This window comes from Brachypodium distachyon, chromosome 1 (assembly GCF_000005505.3).
Source record: "Brachypodium distachyon strain Bd21 chromosome 1, Brachypodium_distachyon_v3.0, whole genome shotgun sequence".
Classification (NCBI taxonomy): Eukaryota; Viridiplantae; Streptophyta; class Magnoliopsida; order Poales; family Poaceae; genus Brachypodium; species Brachypodium distachyon.
Window position 1 is genome coordinate 28,050,661 of NC_016131.3, and position 18,246 is coordinate 28,068,906.

The 18,246-nt window shown below is 43.0% G+C and overlaps 3 protein-coding genes and 1 long non-coding RNA gene across 11 annotated transcripts; all 4 read right to left on the reverse strand.

Annotated features, from left to right (window-relative positions):
* Positions 1-1,017: 1,017 nt before the first annotated feature.
* Positions 1,018-4,407, reverse strand: LOC100838762 (probable 3-hydroxyisobutyrate dehydrogenase, mitochondrial). 6 transcript variants are annotated; one of them, XM_014899110.2, is made up of 11 exons: positions 4,251-4,293; positions 3,694-3,853; positions 3,520-3,608; positions 3,287-3,435; positions 2,727-2,877; positions 2,417-2,499; positions 2,208-2,303; positions 1,976-2,118; positions 1,675-1,759; positions 1,406-1,485; positions 1,018-1,325 (listed from the first exon to the last, which is right to left on the reverse strand). In XM_014899110.2, the coding sequence occupies exons 3-11, from the start codon at positions 3,524-3,526 to the stop codon at positions 1,238-1,240; spliced, it is 882 nt and encodes a 293-aa protein (XP_014754596.1). In that variant the 5' UTR covers positions 3,527-3,608; positions 3,694-3,853; positions 4,251-4,293; the 3' UTR covers positions 1,018-1,237. The 6 variants fall into 6 exon arrangements, with proteins under 6 accessions (XP_014754596.1, XP_024312278.1, XP_010240716.1 ...); XM_010242414.3 differs by having other exon boundaries at positions 1,035-1,325; positions 3,287-3,401; positions 3,520-3,592; positions 4,251-4,407; XM_003563359.4 differs by having other exon boundaries at positions 1,035-1,325; positions 3,287-3,401; positions 4,251-4,407.
* Positions 4,408-5,055: 648 nt separating this feature from the next.
* On the reverse strand, positions 5,056-9,404 carry LOC100839069. The gene is made up of 9 exons (XM_003563360.4): positions 9,219-9,404; positions 7,749-8,201; positions 7,437-7,611; positions 7,043-7,340; positions 6,728-6,800; positions 6,534-6,624; positions 5,920-5,999; positions 5,598-5,842; positions 5,056-5,517 (listed from the first exon to the last, which is right to left on the reverse strand). The coding sequence occupies exons 1-8, from the start codon at positions 9,261-9,263 to the stop codon at positions 5,606-5,608; spliced, it is 1,452 nt and encodes a 483-aa protein (XP_003563408.1). The 5' UTR covers positions 9,264-9,404; the 3' UTR covers positions 5,056-5,517; positions 5,598-5,605.
* Positions 9,405-11,590: 2,186 nt separating this feature from the next.
* Positions 11,591-17,609, reverse strand: LOC100839375 (phosphatidylinositol N-acetylglucosaminyltransferase subunit A). Of its 3 annotated transcripts, XM_024456508.1 has the most exons (10): positions 17,021-17,609; positions 16,224-16,402; positions 14,874-15,008; positions 14,002-14,574; positions 13,551-13,705; positions 12,880-12,970; positions 12,660-12,776; positions 12,418-12,521; positions 12,026-12,116; positions 11,591-11,939 (listed from the first exon to the last, which is right to left on the reverse strand). In XM_024456508.1, exons 2-10 carry the CDS (start codon positions 16,293-16,295, stop codon positions 11,847-11,849), a joined length of 1,431 nt encoding a protein of 476 aa, XP_024312276.1. In that variant the 5' UTR covers positions 16,296-16,402; positions 17,021-17,609; the 3' UTR covers positions 11,591-11,846. The 3 variants fall into 3 exon arrangements, with proteins under 3 accessions (XP_024312276.1, XP_010240729.1, XP_024312277.1); XM_010242427.3 differs by lacking the exon at positions 16,224-16,402; XM_024456509.1 differs by lacking the exon at positions 17,021-17,609 and having other exon boundaries at positions 16,214-16,355.
* LOC112269689 lies at positions 15,341-16,207 on the reverse strand. Its single transcript, XR_002961544.1, has 2 exons — positions 15,659-16,207; positions 15,341-15,492 (listed from the first exon to the last, which is right to left on the reverse strand). It is a non-coding gene; the product is annotated as an uncharacterized LOC112269689 (long non-coding RNA).
* Positions 17,610-18,246: the final 637 nt, after the last annotated feature.

Here is an 18,246-nt window from a genome sequence, read left to right on the forward strand (position 1 = left end):
CAAACTATGGATACACATAGAACTCATGTAAAAATGATGGTCAAAAGAAATAGGGACTGGAATTTAGGGGATACCGCTGAAGCTCGAGTTAAAATAGGGGTTAAAAAAATTTAGGGGCAACTCCTAAACAACAAATAGGGCCATGTTTTAAGGGCCACTGCTGAAGATGCTCTTAGTTCCGGCCGGGGCGAGCCCGTGATGCGCCAAGCTCGGCAGCTCGGTGGCCTTTTCTGGCCCGGCCCAATGGCCTCCTGTATCCTCGTCCTTGCTGAACCGTGAAAGCCTACTCCCGGTGTACGCCTCCGCAATAGTAATACATACCATCTGAAGGCACAGTTATTCGTTGAATCATCCCACCACATTTGTAAAGTTGTGTGATTTTTCTTTTTGAGCCGTAAAGTTATGCGATCTTTACTGCTATAGAAAAGGTTGTGCAGGTAGATCTACAACCAATGGATCTCCATCCTCTTGTTTGGTTCCTACAATATATGGAACTAAAATGGATGTTTAACCATTTCATTCATCAAATATAAAAGTCGATTTGTTCCAGGTGAAATCAGTGGTTCGGGTGTTTGATTCCTAGAATATGAAAAACTATAGCCGTTCCATTTCATTCCACCTTTCTCTTCAACCATAGACTACCTAACCCTCCAAATCCTCTTTGTATTTGCATTTTAGGTTAGCTGATGTTTGTTTTTTAGGCTTGTCTCCATTGTTCTAGGGCTCTTCATCGACACGATAAATCTTTTCCTCCAATATTGACGGCAGGCTAGTTAGTGAGACCAGTTCCGATTTGTGGTTCCTAGTCTCGCCAAATGGTGTTTTCTTTTCGGGTTTTTTTTTCTTCGCGGCTTCCTTCCATCCAAGCTTTCATCTCCAGTCACCTGGGATCAATGGCTCCGGATATTCAAGGAGCAAGTTTGGTGCAACTCTCAGGCCAATATGCTACTGTAGTATCGTCCTTAGGCTAAGTCCAGTGGTGAGATGCCGACAGCAAATAAGGTGAACACGAAAAACTGTCAACACAAAAGAGATTACATCTCCCAAAACATGATATTTCATTAATCAGACAGGGGGTTTCTAGGTAGTGCCGAAGCCAACACGTAGTGTGACCTTGAATTCTCGAAAATGCAGCAAGAGACTACAACCTTGTATGAGCACTGTTTAACACTAAATCAGAGGATTCGAGAACTTTTATTGGTTTATTTCAACAGGTTGGCTATAATAAACTGCAAGATCATTCTTCATCCCTGCCAGTGTAGTAATGGCGGAATGCGCAGGAGAAGTCTTTGAATTCACAGCCCCCATCGCATAACTTTCGATAACTGCAGAACGTAGTGTTTAGTCGCACAACAAAAAGAAGATGTGCAATGCAAGGTTCTCTGAAATTTTGTAGTAATCTTACATCTCAAGTGCTTCAGAACCCATGGGACATTTGAAGCCAACTCCAGATGCAGAGGCCATGGCCAAATCCAAATCTTTAGCCTGCAGAGGAATTCAAATGGTGAAGTACGAGCCCTGTTTAATATACGATACAATGCAGAAGTGGGGAATGTGCAACACATATCAATGTGATCACAAGATTTTTTTTTTAGAGGAATGCTTTTATACCAGGCAATCCACTTATATACAGAATTCGACAAGCAGAATATTTCCATTGCATTTGAATCATACCATTAGTTTGGAGGTGAAACCACCGTCGTAATTCCTCGATGATGGTACACCCGCCATTATACCAGGAACTGGGTTATATGTATCACTGTCGAAATTAACCACAAAAAAAGCTATGAAGTTATGAAATTATGAACTTAAGATGATGCAACTTTAAGGCATACGTGGAAGACGAGAAAAATATTTTCTACAGTTCATTACACCTGAATACAACATTATGGTCCATTACCCAGTTCAATGTTTGAAGAAGCAAAGCTTGTATTAATGCATCTCAAACCACAAATAGGTGAGAAGGAGACAATACCTACTCCAGCACCGGGCACTAGAGCAATTGAATATGTTTGAGAGTGTGCTTGCTTTGATCCCAAGATTCTGACCAAGAGCAAAGGCCTCAGAAACCCCAAGCATGCTGATAGCCATGGCCATATTGTTACAGATCTTTGCGGCCTTAAAATGCATGTCAAAAGTGAGCTGGAATCATCATCAAGAACTATATAGAGAAATCTCAGTGAAGAGTGAGAATAAATCAAACTTACTGAGCCATTTCCAGCCCCGCCACAGTAGATTAGCTTTTTGCCCATTGCTAGAAGTATAGGCTTCGCTGCTAGATATGCTTCCTCTAAACCACCCACCTATATTTCATTCCTTTAAGACACAAGCCCTTCTATCTAATATGGTTTGATCCGACAAAGTCTCAGTATTTTTATGTTTGTAAAAGTAAGTTATGTGAATCAACGAATGATACCATGAAAGTCAGAGTCCCGGCTTCTGCGGCAGGAACACCTCCAGACACAGGAGCATCCAGAATCATCAGCTTTTTGACGTAGCCTGAAGAAAAGAGACACATGCTTAGCCCACATGTTCACATAGGTTTCTAGTATTAAATATGAATTTCCTGGTTTTATATACTTCTAGTATTGGTTGTTATTGGTCGATAAAAAGGAAAGAGAAGAAAAAGATGGCAGTTGGTTTCATCTTTTTTGCATGTAGGCTGAAGTATTCAAGTTTCCAACTGCAAAGTGTATTTGTGGTTTTGTATGGTGGCAGATCATAACCTTTCTTTTCTTTCAAATTACATCTCAATATGTCCATGGATATCTTTCTTGATGTTTGTGGATCAACGGTGGACGAGTCTATATATAACCATGGTCCAACTCGCCCCCCATCACCAAGCAAGCCATTCCGTCCATTATATACATCTAATACCTGAAAAGAACATGTGATCACTGAGAAATTGACTTTTACGAAAGGATTTTAATACAATTCGATTCCAGTACTTGTGTACTGTCATCCTCCTTAAAGAATTCAAAATTAACATTTCCTTCTTGTAGAAATTATATTGGAGTGCCTATTTCTCAATCGACTTAGAAATAGTTATTTCTCGGTTGATGGTCATAGCCATTCGATTCAGATTTTTTCCATTCTTCGAGTTTGCATTAATCTTACATGAATCTCAATGATTGAATCAGATGGTTGATAGCATCGACTTAGAAATAGTTATTTGTCAGTGCCTTAGAAATAGCAAAACCGATTTATGTACATCCTCTTTTATAATATGATCCAGGTGGTGAAAGGAACTGAAAACGAAGGTGATCTCTTGGAGTAAACAGCTTACATGGGCAGAGGAAGGTAGCATGGTAATTATGACATCGCTTGACTTGGACAATTCAAGCGGAGACTGTTTTGTGGGAATTCCATCATCTGAGAACTTCTTCATGGCACTCTCATTGCTGAATGTTACAGATTCAGTATTTGTTGGATGGTCTAATAATAGTTTGAATGCAACCATAGAACAGCGCATTAGACTAAAGGCACCACAAGAAATTGAAATAGGCAAGAAGTGCTTACATATCATGAACTGACACTTTATATCCAGCCATCACCAGGTTCCTTGCCATATGGGCGCCCATATTTCCGAGCCCTATGAATCCAACACTCTGCAAAGTGTCAACAACTCAAGCATTTTGGATTTGGATACCGCAAGAAAGAACGCAAGATGTATGTAAATCGTAGAGGGAAAACCTCCATCTGAGATGGAATAGCAGCAGACGAGAAGCCCCGGAGGCAGTTCTCCCAACCCCATCTCTGCACCTTGGAACCAACTCTCCATGCCACACCACCCATGCTGCCCTCAACTTCTGAAATCTCAAGTACTAGTCAGATGCTGGAGCTGGACCGTTTGCTACAGAAAATACAAGTGAAGCATCAGAATCAATCCATGCGTGATGCGTCATCAACAAGGAGACTGATCCCAGTGAGTGAAGCACGCCACCAAATTCACTCTACTCAGTCCTTCAAAATTAAATGAAGAACCCAACGCCTAAAAAACTGTTCCATTCTTCAGGCCACGCAAATCCCCGGCTGTTCAAAAGACTAAACTAATTCATTACTAATTCCCTACCAAGAAATCAAACCAGCGGGAGGAAATGGGGTAGAATTTCGTATCCGAATCAATCAATCACGACAGCTTCGGAAAACGCGAGTTCGGAGTTCCCCCTGATAAACTAGAGCAGCTAGCTCATCTGATCTTGCGCGGACACACAGGAATCAGGAAGAAGAAGAGGAAGGCCGGAGCTTACAGGTGGCAGCGGAGCAGAGCAGAGCAGGCAGGGAGCGCAACTGAAGCCGAGTGGGATTCATGCGTGGCGTCCCAAGCATATCGCTTTGCCGGCGCCGCGTGCTCTCATCCATCATTCTCCGAGATAGACAGTCTCGCACGCCAGCCAAGAGGACTAGGCTGGTCAGTACAAGATGGCGCCTTCTCGCTCAGTCCACGCCTCCACGGTTTCGATAACCTAAGTACGTCTTCTTTCGTGCTTTACGTAATACGTAAAGGGTCTTCAGGGATGCTTCTTGTTTCATCGTTTCCATTTTCTTTTCCTAGCAGAGTTTAGCTTGTTTGATTTGTATTTGGTTGCAATCCGTAGATTTTTTTTAATGAGGATCATTTGCACCATATTTCGTCTTTTTCTTACTGGCTCCAGCTTCCTGGAAATTTTTCCAGGTTTTAACCCTTGGATCATTTACGATTTCAAAAGGGCAGGCCATTACAATCCTAGATGAAAGAAGCGCTCAATGTTCTCAGAAACATCCTGCAGATGAACAAAGGAACTTAGCTCTTTTTGAAAGGAACAAAGGAACTTAGCTGCGTTGGATATGTTGTTTATTATGATGATACTTTTTATCTGGTGAAACATATCTATAAGATCACACACCGATGAAAAAATCGAACACAGATGCACAGAGTAGAACATGAGAAAACAAATTGAACACAGATGCCCAGGGCATAACATCTACAGTATAAAACAAATTCAAACATATCTGTAAGATCACATGTCTACAAGATACACATCGATGAACAAATCGAACACAGAAAGCAGAATATCAATGAACAAATTGAACACAGATGAACATTGCACACATAATTTTCTGTTGACACACAATACTGGGCTCTGAGTTCAGACAACTATGTCACAAACCAACAAATTTGTATTAAAATATCTCGCACTCCGAAAATTCGTTTGCAGAAACTTCTCATGTGCAAGCTAAGGAGCTCTCACTGCTGTGGCCCTATATTTCATTTACCTATATGCCTACTAAATCACAACAACTAGCCGCACTCGCTTTTATAGGTTCAGATCTGTTAAGCTTACACTGAAGAAACAACATATTTGATGCCAAACTGCTATACTAACTATATCCATGGGCAACCTCTAGGTGGCATGTCACCTCCAATGCAGATGCCAGGAAGATGCTCCCATGTTTCTAATCTTCCGATTGCAATTCTGAAGTCCGACAAGCTATCAATATCAAAGCTAGTCACACTCATTGGTTGCAAGTCTTGATCTGCAGAGGTCGAATGCGAGAGCAAGTTGAAGTTCCCAGTACTTGAGAACTAAATATTTCAAAATTTGTTGTTCACAAACCTGGATGATCATACAGCGTTGTTGCCAGATTCTGGATGATGCCCTTGTCTATCACCACTGTTTTCATTTACAGCATTGTTAGCAGATTCTGGACGCTGGCCTGCATTCGCATGCTGAGCTAACTGTTGGCTCCTCCTCCTAGATCGCCACCTCAAGTATTCTACTAGCAGTGAGTTTGTGCTGATAGCAATCCCAAACCCAGTGAATGAGGAGAGTAGGACCGCAAGGACTGGATTCACTCTTAGCTGCAAATTTGTGATGGTAGTAAGCAGTGTGATAAAAACATTATCTGCCTGAGATGTAATTAGGAGAAACTTCGTACCACGTTGTAGAATATATGAGCAAACAGAATCACAATTGCAAACTGGAAGGAAGCATACGCCCATAGATAGCTTTTGGTCACTGCAGAAAGAATTGAATTGTAATGTTGACAAGAAGGCCAAATAGTAAGAAATAAATAACCCTACGCAAATGATACAATAGTTTCACTACAGAAATACTGGAATTGAATATACCACCATTGGCTTCCGACAAACGTTTTGAATTCATTACGCAAGTTCAACAAGCGCAATGCTAATTTGGGGCTAGAAATTGGAACAAGCAATAGTGAAACACCACAGTTTAGGTCTTCCAATGCATACAAAACACTGAAAAACCTGTTTACTACTCCCTCGAGTGTTTCAAAGCTTTTCATTTTGGACATTGACATAGTCTTCAAAATGTAACTTTGGCCGCTAATTTCCATTTTTACATATTTGTCAAACCTAATAAAATTATGATATATAAAATACTTTTCAAGACAAATCAACCCACATGATACCCAAGAGTCCAATGTAAATACTTCCAAAAGTTACGGAGTATCTCAATAAACAAACTAGTTTCTGTGGCGTTGGTAGTGCTTCTTATAATAGCAAAGATGAGAAGTTATTTAATTACCCATAGTGGATGCTATCATGGAAGAAAGGAGGCCCAGCACACATGAGAAAGGCAACGAAATCGCCAGTGCATGTGCCCTCATATCAGTAACCTGTTCCGGTGAAAGTGTAAATGAGAATTAGATGGATTCACAAAGCTGAAACAAAAAAATGGTTCTAATGAAATGTAAAGAAAAGAAGCAAGGGAACACAGACCAGAAGTTGTTCTAAGAAACAGAAGTATGCAAGCATGCTAACCATCACCAAAATTGGAATGTCTTGCCAAAATCTGTAATAAATTTAAGTGTCAGGTTATGCCGAGCATGCAAAAGCATCAATGGATATTTATTGCATTGCTATTTTAATTTCGAAGAGTGAGTCAAGCCCACAAAAATGGAAAATGCATTTGAAAACACGTTTTCCCGTCCCTGATTCAGAAAGCTTGACAGATGAAAAAAAAACAATATCCTTGCCTGGTAGCGGCCAATACAAAATATTAGTGAGTCAACCTATTCTCTCAAGTGTCCTTACCTGTACTGTTGAGCTACTCTTTGCTGAGCACCACCATTTACTAGTCGTCTGTTAACAGTTTGAGTCGGTATTCTCAACAATGTCACAGGCAGATTCTGAACTTCTTGTCTGCATACATCACATATCTTGTTTCCTTTGATGCTAAACCATTTGACAGCACAGTCTTGGTGTGCAAGGGCAAGTTCTCCCTTGCAGCTGCACTCCATTTTAAGTGTTTCCCCTCCTTCGTTGAGTTCAATTAGACAAATTCTGCAGACTGCCTCTTCTTCAGGAATATCTTCACCTCCGTCTCCAGGAGCTGACAAGGATGACTTTGATGAACAAATGTTGCTTTCTGAAGGAAAAAGGTTTGGTCTGAAGAAATATGAGAGTAAGGTTTAAAAGGACTACATACCTTCTACTGTTTCTTCAACGCCATCATGTAATGCAGTCATATCAGCTGGAACAGGTCGTGGGGTTGTTGGAATCACACGGATGACACCTAATGAATCTGCTCTCCTCAAACTCCGGTTTTTGCGATTTCCTGGCACTGAAAGTGATCGCCTAATTTGTGTTTGAACTTCTTCATTCTGCCAACATTGTAAAACACATTTTTTAAATCGCCTTAGCAAAACTGGAATCTTTAAATAGTGTAAGGCCTCGTTGCCAACTGGCATGTGTAACAGCTATAATCTAGCAGTATTACAGAAAATCTTTATATACTTACAGATGTCGTTGGCTTGTTGTCTATCTGAATTCCTGGAGAAGAAGCTTTCTCTGAAGTTGCTACAGGTGTGACCGGCAAAGAATACGTCCGTTTTGCTGATAACGAATTAATGACCTTTCTAAAAGAAAAGGAACTTGGTGCAGTTGGATTATCCTGTGACCCTTCTGATGCTGTCCCAGGAACTAGAAGGTTAGTCCGATCACCTTCCTGTGTTGAACTCCTTAACCTGAAACTCCGCTGTGGGGTGATGTTCTTGATAGATGATTTTGGTCTAGCTGAATTAGGCCTAGGTGGCAATCCAGTTCTCATCGAACTGGGGCTGGGGGATATATTAATTCTTGTCGAAGTAGGTATATGGTTCTCCAGTGTCCTAACTGGTATTTGCAAAGAAAGGTTTGGCCTTCGCGAATTGTGCCCAGCTGCACTTTGGGCATTGTCATCCTGGTCCGGTACCTACATGGTGAAGCAAACAGTACTGCCTGTCAACGACCTATGTTGAATAAAATTAAACTGAGGTTGCAAAACTAATGGAGGATAAATATCAAGCTCACGGCGCTCATCAAAGCTTCTAAACACATGGTGTAGCACCATCAGATCCAGATGTACTCCTTCCAATGCAGCTGTATGTACTTACACCCTCCTCTTCCACATAATCTAAAACTCTAATTTGATAAGGAACAAGAATCCGAGGAGTCCACAGCACCATCACTATGGCTCAAGATTCCATGAGGACCATGACTTCCCATGACTTTCGTAGTTCCAACACAGATATGAATACTACCTGCCTGACTGATCATACCTGATGCCATCGCCGACACTACTTCGCTGAACAGGTGTTATCAACATAACGTGTGATAATCTAAAAACAAAATCTAGAGATCGGTGTGAGGTAATCCCAGACATTGAAGCTGATCTTCCATTCCCAAGACAAAGAATGCATCCAACAAACTATGCACGCACTTGAATAACCACACTTGTAGGCTAAATCATCACACATACACTAGAAAATTTCAGTAATGTATACTCTTCAGAAATGGCCAGGAAACCTCACACTATATGCTAGCACTGTATTTTTAGCCCATGTGACAGATATGGAAACAAGCTGTAGGCAAACATGAGCTGTTCATCACAATTGCGGAAAGGCGCCACCGTAAAGGAAAAAATCAAGAAAAAAAATCGATCTTCCAGTAGTAATCGAAGTTGCCAAGAGGAAAATGAAGTAGAAGCAACAAGATTCGCCCAACTCGCCACCAAACCTACCTCAGCATCTTTCTAGCGCGAGCAACAAAATTAAGCGCCGAATTATGACCGAAACACACGGAAACAAATAGTGGATTAGAGAATCAATTCGCCGTCCAGCACAGAATCAAAGCAATCAGCATAGCGGCCGCAAAAATCACGCAGAAAAGGAAACAGGTAGACCCAGGGGGGGAGAAAGAACAGTAGGGACTGGTTGAGGGTGAATCTCACCGCGCGATCGCCGGAAACCGGCAGTGGACCGCCGGCGCTGTCCATGGGCCAGTCGATGCCTCGGAGACGGAGCGAGACGCCAGAGAACTCGTGTCGAGGGAGAGAGCGGTAGCGATGGTGGTGTTCTCGTTGGGGAGCACCTGCTGTGGGGAAGTCCGGCAGGTAGGGAGAAGGGGGCACTTTTGCAAATGCTTTTGTTTTGTATTTTAGCCCTCGCATTTCCTGCTTACCTCATTCTGCGTCAGGAGGATTAAATGATTGGAGCCATACCGGATTAAATTCATGTGCAATCTGTAGGTAGTATTATTATTCTGCAGTCCTAGCTAGAGAGAGCAGTGATAGTCAGGCACAAGCATGGATCTTTTTGCGCTAGGAAAAGTTTTTATGTCACCTCTGCCACGGGTATACGAAGCTCAACCTTGCGAGGTTAACAACTCAGCTGCTTGCTTTTAGTGGATTACCTACCATTTGGACTGCAGAAAAGAGATGAGCGCAAAAAGAAAAGGCTAGCGCTTCAGTCTCCACGTCCACGGGCGCCGGAGAAAAACTTTCTTGGAGCGAGCAAGAGAAGCTGCGTGCACCCGTGCCCGTGCACCGGTCTCACGGGCCTGATGCACCGGAGGCCGTGGTTCACGGTGGACCGTATGTATGCGACAGGTTCTTGGTGTTAGGTTCGACGGGCACGAGGAGAGGACGAGACGAGAGTTCAGAAATGGCGGCGGTTCTTCTTCCTTTCTTCCTTCCCCGTTTTCACTTTTCCTGATCGTGCCGGAAAACCGTGGGTGATAGATATAGGCAGAATCGATTTTGTTTATTTTCCGTTCGGAACTAGGCACAGAGATGACGCACACAGAACGCAATTAATACATGTGTATATATACGACGTATACCAGCAAATGTATGTACTACATAAAACATGCGATATGTTGGTCGAATTGATGGACACCGAAAATGGATCTCGGTGATTCTCTCACTCACACACACTGCCGTGACGAACCGGATTAATTTATTTAAACCTTGTTTGAAATACGGCTTAGCTTCGGTTCAGACGTAATTGATCCGCGTGGAGTCTGACTCACTGCAGCGCCTAATCCAGATCGGAGGACGCAACGACGGGTCGGTTTCAATTCAAGGTGGGTAAGGAATTAAAAGCATGACGCGACAGATCCACTAGCTAAGTACAGTACTCTTTTGATCGATATGTATATACCTGCCGGCAACTAATTGATCGTCTGTACGGGGATGGATGGAACCTGACACCTGAGGAAATTACCTGGCAGTTAAAGCTGTAAGCTCGATTTTCCGGCCTCCATGTGGAACCATCCGATCGATCGACCGGCACAGCCAGCAACAACAATTCCTAGTAAAATTCAGATTTGAGACCAAGTCTTCTTCGGGAGAAGAGAATACATTGTGGCAGGCTTTGTTGGTAAACAAATCCTTGTGTTTCCTGGCTAGATCCGATCCGTGTGTTGGAAGCGAGCGAGCATCCATATGTGGGCGGAATGATGCAGACAGTGTGAGAAATGTAAGTAGGAGCTTTTGGAAAGAATGATGGTACAGACGTGTACCGGATAAGCACGGGTGAGATCTCCTTGTCGTCGTCACTGACAGGTGAACCAATGCTGCCCCATATAAGTAATCAGGAGTAGTATGGAACTAGCTGGGAAATGTTGCGAAATTCTTCTTGATTATCATTCTGGGATGTGTACCTTTCAGCCTTGCTTATTTAAGTGAGTGTTTTGATTTTCAATTATGATGTGCACCTCATGTTTTAGAACCGATCGATAGTTCACGTAGATGGTTTGTAAGTTTGAACCATCGACCATGTGTTTATGATTTCCACTGGATATGTCGGCATATATCTATCCCTTGAATCACATCGTTGCCAACCTATAAACCACAAAATTAACTGCAGGGAAAGCAATACCGACGTCGCCATAGCCGGCCTTTTCGTCATCCGTACTAGACCGGCCACGGCGACCAGCATTACTAACGAATCAAGTGCTGCTGCTGCTCGTCGTACACGGTGAAAAGCACCCATGCATCTTCCTCGACGTGAGAAAGAGACTGACCGGCCGTTCTCAGGAAAAGGCATGGCGGCTTCCTTCCCAGGACCGGGAGTCATCGTCTCGTCGTTATCACTTATCAGCAACATAACTGTAGTTAGTAGTAGTGCGTCCGTAGGTTGGCTCGCTAGATATTATCGGTCTGCGTGTCGTGCTACCTGAAGAAAGCAGGATGGATATTACTTGCAGGACGGACGGACGGCAGTTCTCCGTGTCGATCATGCTCTTCCCGTGACAAGTTGAGTCGTGGACCGTGGATATAATTGCAGAGAAGAAGACGCCGAAACGAAAGCAACCGATCCATGGTCAGGTCCTTATAACAATCTGATGCTGAGAGCCTTGTTATATATATGGCTGGTGTGACGATGCGATGTCTTTTGGGAGGAGAAAAACAAGAACCTTATCCTATATATTCTCTTTCAGTTCCAACTACACGACCAGGTAACTTCACAATCAAAAGGAATTCCAGAGGTGGGAGCCAAGCTAAAACACACACGAGTTCTGTACTTGTTAACTATGTGATCCAGGCCAGCGATTGCAAGACGCCTTGATTCTGGATTCAATCCCCTTGAGCTTCGCACGGATCGTCTACTGGATCTAAATGAGTGAGTAGTGGCCCTATGTCTGGGACTTCTTCGATGCCTTCAGCAGGCTGAGAAGGAGAGACCAAGAACCCCTATTAGAATCCCATCGATGTCGAGAAAATTGGAAAAGCATGGGTAGACAGACAGTATTTACCTGCAGGAATTCTAGGAGGCACCATACTAGGTAATTTATGATCATAACAAGGCAAAACAGTTTGCCTGCCCAGGCTCCACATGTGAGGTACCTACACCATTTACAGAATTACAACAACATTAGTGGCTTCCTCTTATGCTTAATGCCTGTGAGAAAATGCAGTGATGTTGTCCACAACTTTGACCATTAGAACTAACCATTCTATGGCATATAGCAGGAATTATAAATAGAATTTAGCAATGAGCCCGCAAAAAATGGTACTAATAAATTTACCTGCACGCGATGATGAAAGAAAAATAAATCTGACATGCATTTTTTTTAGTCACAAATATTTTTGCTTAAAGAAAAGAAGATGATCGAGTTTAACGATCTGTGCTCTGCCTTGTACTCACCGAGGAAGACGGTCTAGCAAATTTGTATTTGAGGACTGCATTGCCCGATCATACACAATCTCGGTTCTTTTGGCCACATCATCCCAACTATAAAGTTTCTTCATCTACAATGCATGTTAGATTTGAATAAGCACCAAAGAACTTGCATAAGAATTTTCTACTGGAAGGAAAAGCTGGTGCAGGATGCCCATTTCTGACAGGGGAACCAGTGCTATTGCCAGATGTATAGAGTTGAAACTCACTCGAAGATGCATGACTTGGGGGTCTATGCCAGGAAGGATGTCGATAGCTTTCTTTACAGCTCGTACCATATCTTCTGGATCTGGTTCTGCAAGTACTATCATGTCATCTGGTAAAACCTGGAAAGATGCCATTTAAGGGAAACTGTAAATTGTCTAACTAGAAGAAATTTATGGTTATCTACAACTACAAAAGAGAAGTTCAAAATAGTCAAGCACATACCTCTGGAACACCTCCGACTCTCGTGCTTACTGTCAACAGCCCACAGCTCGCTGCTTCCAGAATGGCTATGCAAAATGCCTCTGTAAGCGAACTAAAATAGCGCGAGGTTAGGTTCCAGTACTACTGTGGTTCATCCACATATGTACTGCACTCTGCACAACTGTCATAGAACAACTACAATATGATTTAGGAATTCAAGAAGAAATATTCCCCAGAACATCCGCTGTTTTATTCAAACTTGTTTACATAGGTGTTTTAAGGACCAGATGTTCACAGCCACAATCCAATAATCTCAAATAAAAGTGGCCATGATGCAAAAAAGATCCACCGGATCCAAAGTGGCTCAAAATATCAGCTCAAGGAGAGTGTTAAGCATTCCAAACATTTAAATCCATCAATGTTAGCTTCCCTGTTAATGGGAGATCATTGTCACGGAAGCCTTGGTTTTCCAGAATGTGATGGACAAGTTCAGTAAAAGCAATCTTATTTGTTGCGATAAAAATGAATGTTGGAAACTGGCAACTACTGCCACAAATCATAGTATCATCCCATATTCAGTGGCAAAGTAAAAATTCAATAAGGAGGACAGAAAAAGGCTGCATATAAGTACAATCTACATGAATGGATGAAAGAAACAAGATTTTACAAAATATGAAAACTAAGAAAGCTACCTGTTCAGAAATATATGACCAGATACCAGAACAGAACGCACTTGAGCATGAGGTACAGCCCCTAACATCTCAACTCTGTCCTGAAGGGAGAACTTCTCCCTCATCTCTTCAAGTCGCACACGTTTTGGACCATCACCTCCAACAATAAAGCGAACCTGAGAAGATCTTAAATTTATTTGTTGAAGAAACACAACTGAGTTTACTAAATCCAAAACAATGTAGACAATAAACAGAAAAGAAAGTAAGGGTCTGAGATGATAATGTAAGAACCCGAACATCCTATGAAGTTGAACAGTCATAAAATTTTGTTATATGGATCAGAATAAGAAGGATGACAGTGATGAAGAAAGTCATTATCTATATGCTGCATTAGGAATGTATTCTGCTTTGGTACATACATATAGTTCACTTTTTCTTATTTCATGCAAAGAATGCCACAATTATAACCCACCTTTGGAAACAGACGGCATACTTCTGGAATGACTTCAACAAGAAGGTCAGCCCCTTTTCGATATACTAATCTACTTATCACAACAATAACAATTTCACCACAGCTTAAGCGGTTGGGGGAGGGAGTAAACATTGCAGTATCCACTGCATTGGGAACCATGAAAACCTTCTCTGGAGATATCCCAGACCTCAATACAGTGTTCTCTTTACTTGTGTGAGACACACATATGGCCTGATCAATATCTGCAAGAGTAAACTGCAGCACCTTATTCATGTGAATGCTTCCAACATCAGCAAAACCGTAAAGCGAGTGATCTGTGAAGACAACTTTGTACCCCATTGTCCTAGCATGCATCAATGCTTCATGGCAAAGTGTTGAAAAGGCCTGATGTCCATGCACAACAGAAATCTTCTCTCGAATAAGAATGGTCCTTATAATTGGAAACGTCAACCATAATGTAGGCAGCGTATTCTGCATGAGGAATGGCCTCCATGGCACATAATAAACCTTCAAGCCACCAGTAACATATCGTACTCCAGAGCGTTTTCCATACGCGTGTGTCATGACAACAACCTATGGAAGAACACATTAAATTTATCAAAAGTTTACTTGAAATTAGTACCATAAATTATTGTGTACAACTTATAAGCTTTGCTTTAATTAGTATGTAAGATCTCCAAAGCAGTACATCCTCAGACAGAAACTCAGCACATCTGCATGCTCCTCGGGATCCATTAGAAATTATGCATTTGCGGGTAAAGCGTAAACTGATGAAAGAGGACGAATCAAAATCGTATACACTAGCTTATCGGATGTCCTTGAACCACATAAATGAGCAGAACAGAGAAGTTAATTTATTCAGGAAACCATACCTTATGGCCAAGCTTAAGCAGGCATTGTGAGAGATAATAGATGTGGCTTTCCACACCACCAAAGTTTGGGAAGAAAAAGTCAGACACCATCAAAATCCTGTGCTTTCTGCCTTGATTATCCATTGCGAGGGAAATCTGATATACGAAAAACCAGATATCAGACGATGCCAGACACACCAAAGATGGTTCCACGAATTATTATGTCAACACCAAATTATCACAGAGTGTTTCTTAAACTATCATAGGAGAAATTGCAAGTTGTACAAGAAATCCATCCAAGCAAAAATCACATCCAACAAGCATATTCAATTTGCATATCACTTTCTGATATAATTCGTTCATTGTTTATTTTTCATTTATTCAGGCAATATTTGTTGTTGCAGTAGTTCTCAACTGTTCCAGAAAGGGTTTACTTCATTACTTATTGCAATCATTTTGATGGTTTGTTTGACAGTTGGCCCATAGTTCTGATTTGCTTGCATAAGGTATGTGATTATCTCAGTCCAGGTTCATTTTAGGGCCCAGTCCAACTACAGAGCCTATCTACTCACCATCTATCACTCTTGCAGCGGTCACGATATCCGGCCTCTAAACCTCAACCTTTCGCCCAAGTAGCCACCTCCTCCTATAGTTCTGATTTGCTTGCATAAGGTATGTGATTATCTCAGTCCAGGTTCATTTTAGGGCCCAGTCCAACTACAGAGCCTATCTACTCACCATCTATCACTCTTGCAGCGGTCACGATATCCGGCCTCTAAACCTCAACCTTTCGCCCAAGTAGCCACCTCCTCCTATATGCTCCCTTGGCCTCAGTTGGTGAAAGAGGTGGGTAGTTAAGAGGGGAAGAGGCAGAGCCAGGTTGACGGACACTACATCAGAGACTGTTGCCTTCTGCAACGGCACCAGCGGCAAACAAATAATGATTGAATTGGTACATAACCTCGTCTTCTTTATTTTAGTTATTAATTGTACTCCCCCTTTCTTCCTCCTCCCACATGCATCCCTTCGTCTTCCCCCTGATCAAATGGCGCAGAGCCAGCAAAAAAATTCAGGCTGGGGGGCGGCAACCCCCCCCCCCCCCCCCTGACCTACATGTAGATCCGCCACTGTGCCGAGCGTCTGTGAACATCCTGGAATAGATTCTCCAATTTTTAGATGACGATTGCTAAAAGCCGCATCTCTCCAAGATTCGCTACACTGCTACTACCTCCGTTCCATAATTCTTGTCTCAAATTTGCCCAAAAGTGGATGTATCTATTCCTAAAAAGCGTCTAGATACATGTAATATTTCGACAAGAATTATGGAACGGAGGGAGTAATAGACACCCATGTGAAATTACCTAGCTGCACCTGATCTATTTCCTCTCTAATCCAGTGACAGGAGAGAGGCGACCGTTTGTCCCAGCACCCGACACATGGCATAGAGAGACGATCGTTTGTTCCAGCGCCCCACACATGGCAGAGGGAGGCGCTACTGCCGGCATTTCAGATCCCAGGTAGTCTCTGCTTTTTATTTTCTTGTCCTATCCCTACAAATACACAATCATTCCTCTTTACTAAATAAAAAATAGATCCATAATTAATGGCTTGACACCAAAAATGAATCGTTTGATCCAAAAGCAACAAAATTAAATAGCTGCAGGACATAAAAATAGATAATTCACATTGGAATTTATAATTCCAAAACATGGAAACCTCTCACAAAAACACCCATCACATTTCACACTATACCTAGTGGGTGTATGCGTATCCACCAGGTATCCGATTTATTCTTTCTATTTTAAAATAGAAAAATCATTTGATATGTGCGATGTAATTATTTTGGAGTATCAGGAGGTATCCAACAACCGATACGTGACTTTTTTTTTTGCCGTATCCGCGTTTCCTAGCAAAAAGACCCATAACATTTCTTATATAAATTCATAAACACCTTCGTCTCCTCAGCCCACTAATTCTTCTCCTCAACCTCCCTCCATCATAAAACCACAAATGCTGTTGACTAGCCCGCGCGAAAGCATTAAAAAACATGGCTCGATTGCACAGTTGTTATAGAATTCGAACTGATGTTTAATAAAGATGTAACAGGTAGATAAAACATGGCAGAAACTCTTGATGTAATAGTAGTATGTGAATAGATATGATCGTACCAGATCAATGGTTTGGTTGTCTGTCGAGGTGCTGGTAGCAGCCAGCCAGGAGAGGAAGCAGTGGCGTCGGCGGACAGCGAGCTAGGACCCGACCAGCAGGACAGCAGCCGTCCTCGGAGGCTGGAGGAAGGGTTCGTCGCGCGGAGGCGAGGATCCAATGGCGGGGCAGCAGAGGGAGAGGATGGCGTGGCTGTCTCGGCGGCCGGAGGAGGGGGGCTGCTCGTGCTCGGCGAGCGGCAAAGAGGGCTGCTCGGCGGACGGCGGAGAGGGATGGTCGGCGGAGGAAGGCGGAGTGGCGAACAGAGGAGCGGCAGGCGGACGGCTGGAACCGGCGGCTGGATCTTTTCTCCGGTGCGGTGGCGCAGCAGCCAGGGTGCCCGGCGATCCTCTGGCCTCTGCAGTGTGGCGGCGCGCGGCGCCCAGGTAGGTCCTAGGAGGTCGGGATAGGACGGCTCTAGCGGCGCAGTAGAGGGCTACAGGCGAAGGAAGGCGCTCCGGCCGCGGGCGACGGACGGCGGCGCGGCGTGTCTGTGTGTCAGGGAGGAAAGGGTTCCACTGTTCCAGACTTCCAGTGAGTGGATCAACTCTCTCCCTGTCTCTCTATGTCTGGGCTGGACTTTTTCCTTTTTCTGTGAGAGGGGGCTGGACTTTGGTGGGCTGCCCATCACTCGTTTGGCCCAATTGCAAACTGCCAATTCTGCTCGGCATCTGCACAGCTCGCCGGCCCACTTCCAAAAAAAAGGACAGTACTATGGGGTGATCGTGCACTATTAGGCTCCTCGCGGTGCACACCCGTATATGGTAAGTCTTTTCATTCTTTTTCTAAAATGGAATATATTATCCCCCGCCGCCTCCTTGATTTCAAGGCGTGCTTCCAGCCTGGTACATCGCACGGCCGTGCGGTTTCCTCCCGCCAACTCTTAGGTTGCCATGCTGTAGAAAGTGAGGAAAAAAAGTTGCCCCTTCATGCAAGCAAAAAAGAAAGGCCAAAAGCAAAAACAATTATTAGGCAAAGCCCACGGAACACTTTCTACACTTTTAAATCAGCTTTGTACAGGTTGTTGTGGCAACTCTTTTTGTGGCAACTCTTTTCTTCAAAATGCATCAGCATGGACAATACAGTAGGGCAGTTTAATAAACCTTCTAATGTAGGATTCAACAAGGAAAATGCCTCCTCCAGATTCAAAGAGTAGCGAATCTGCTTTGTACATGTTAGATGGTTCCTC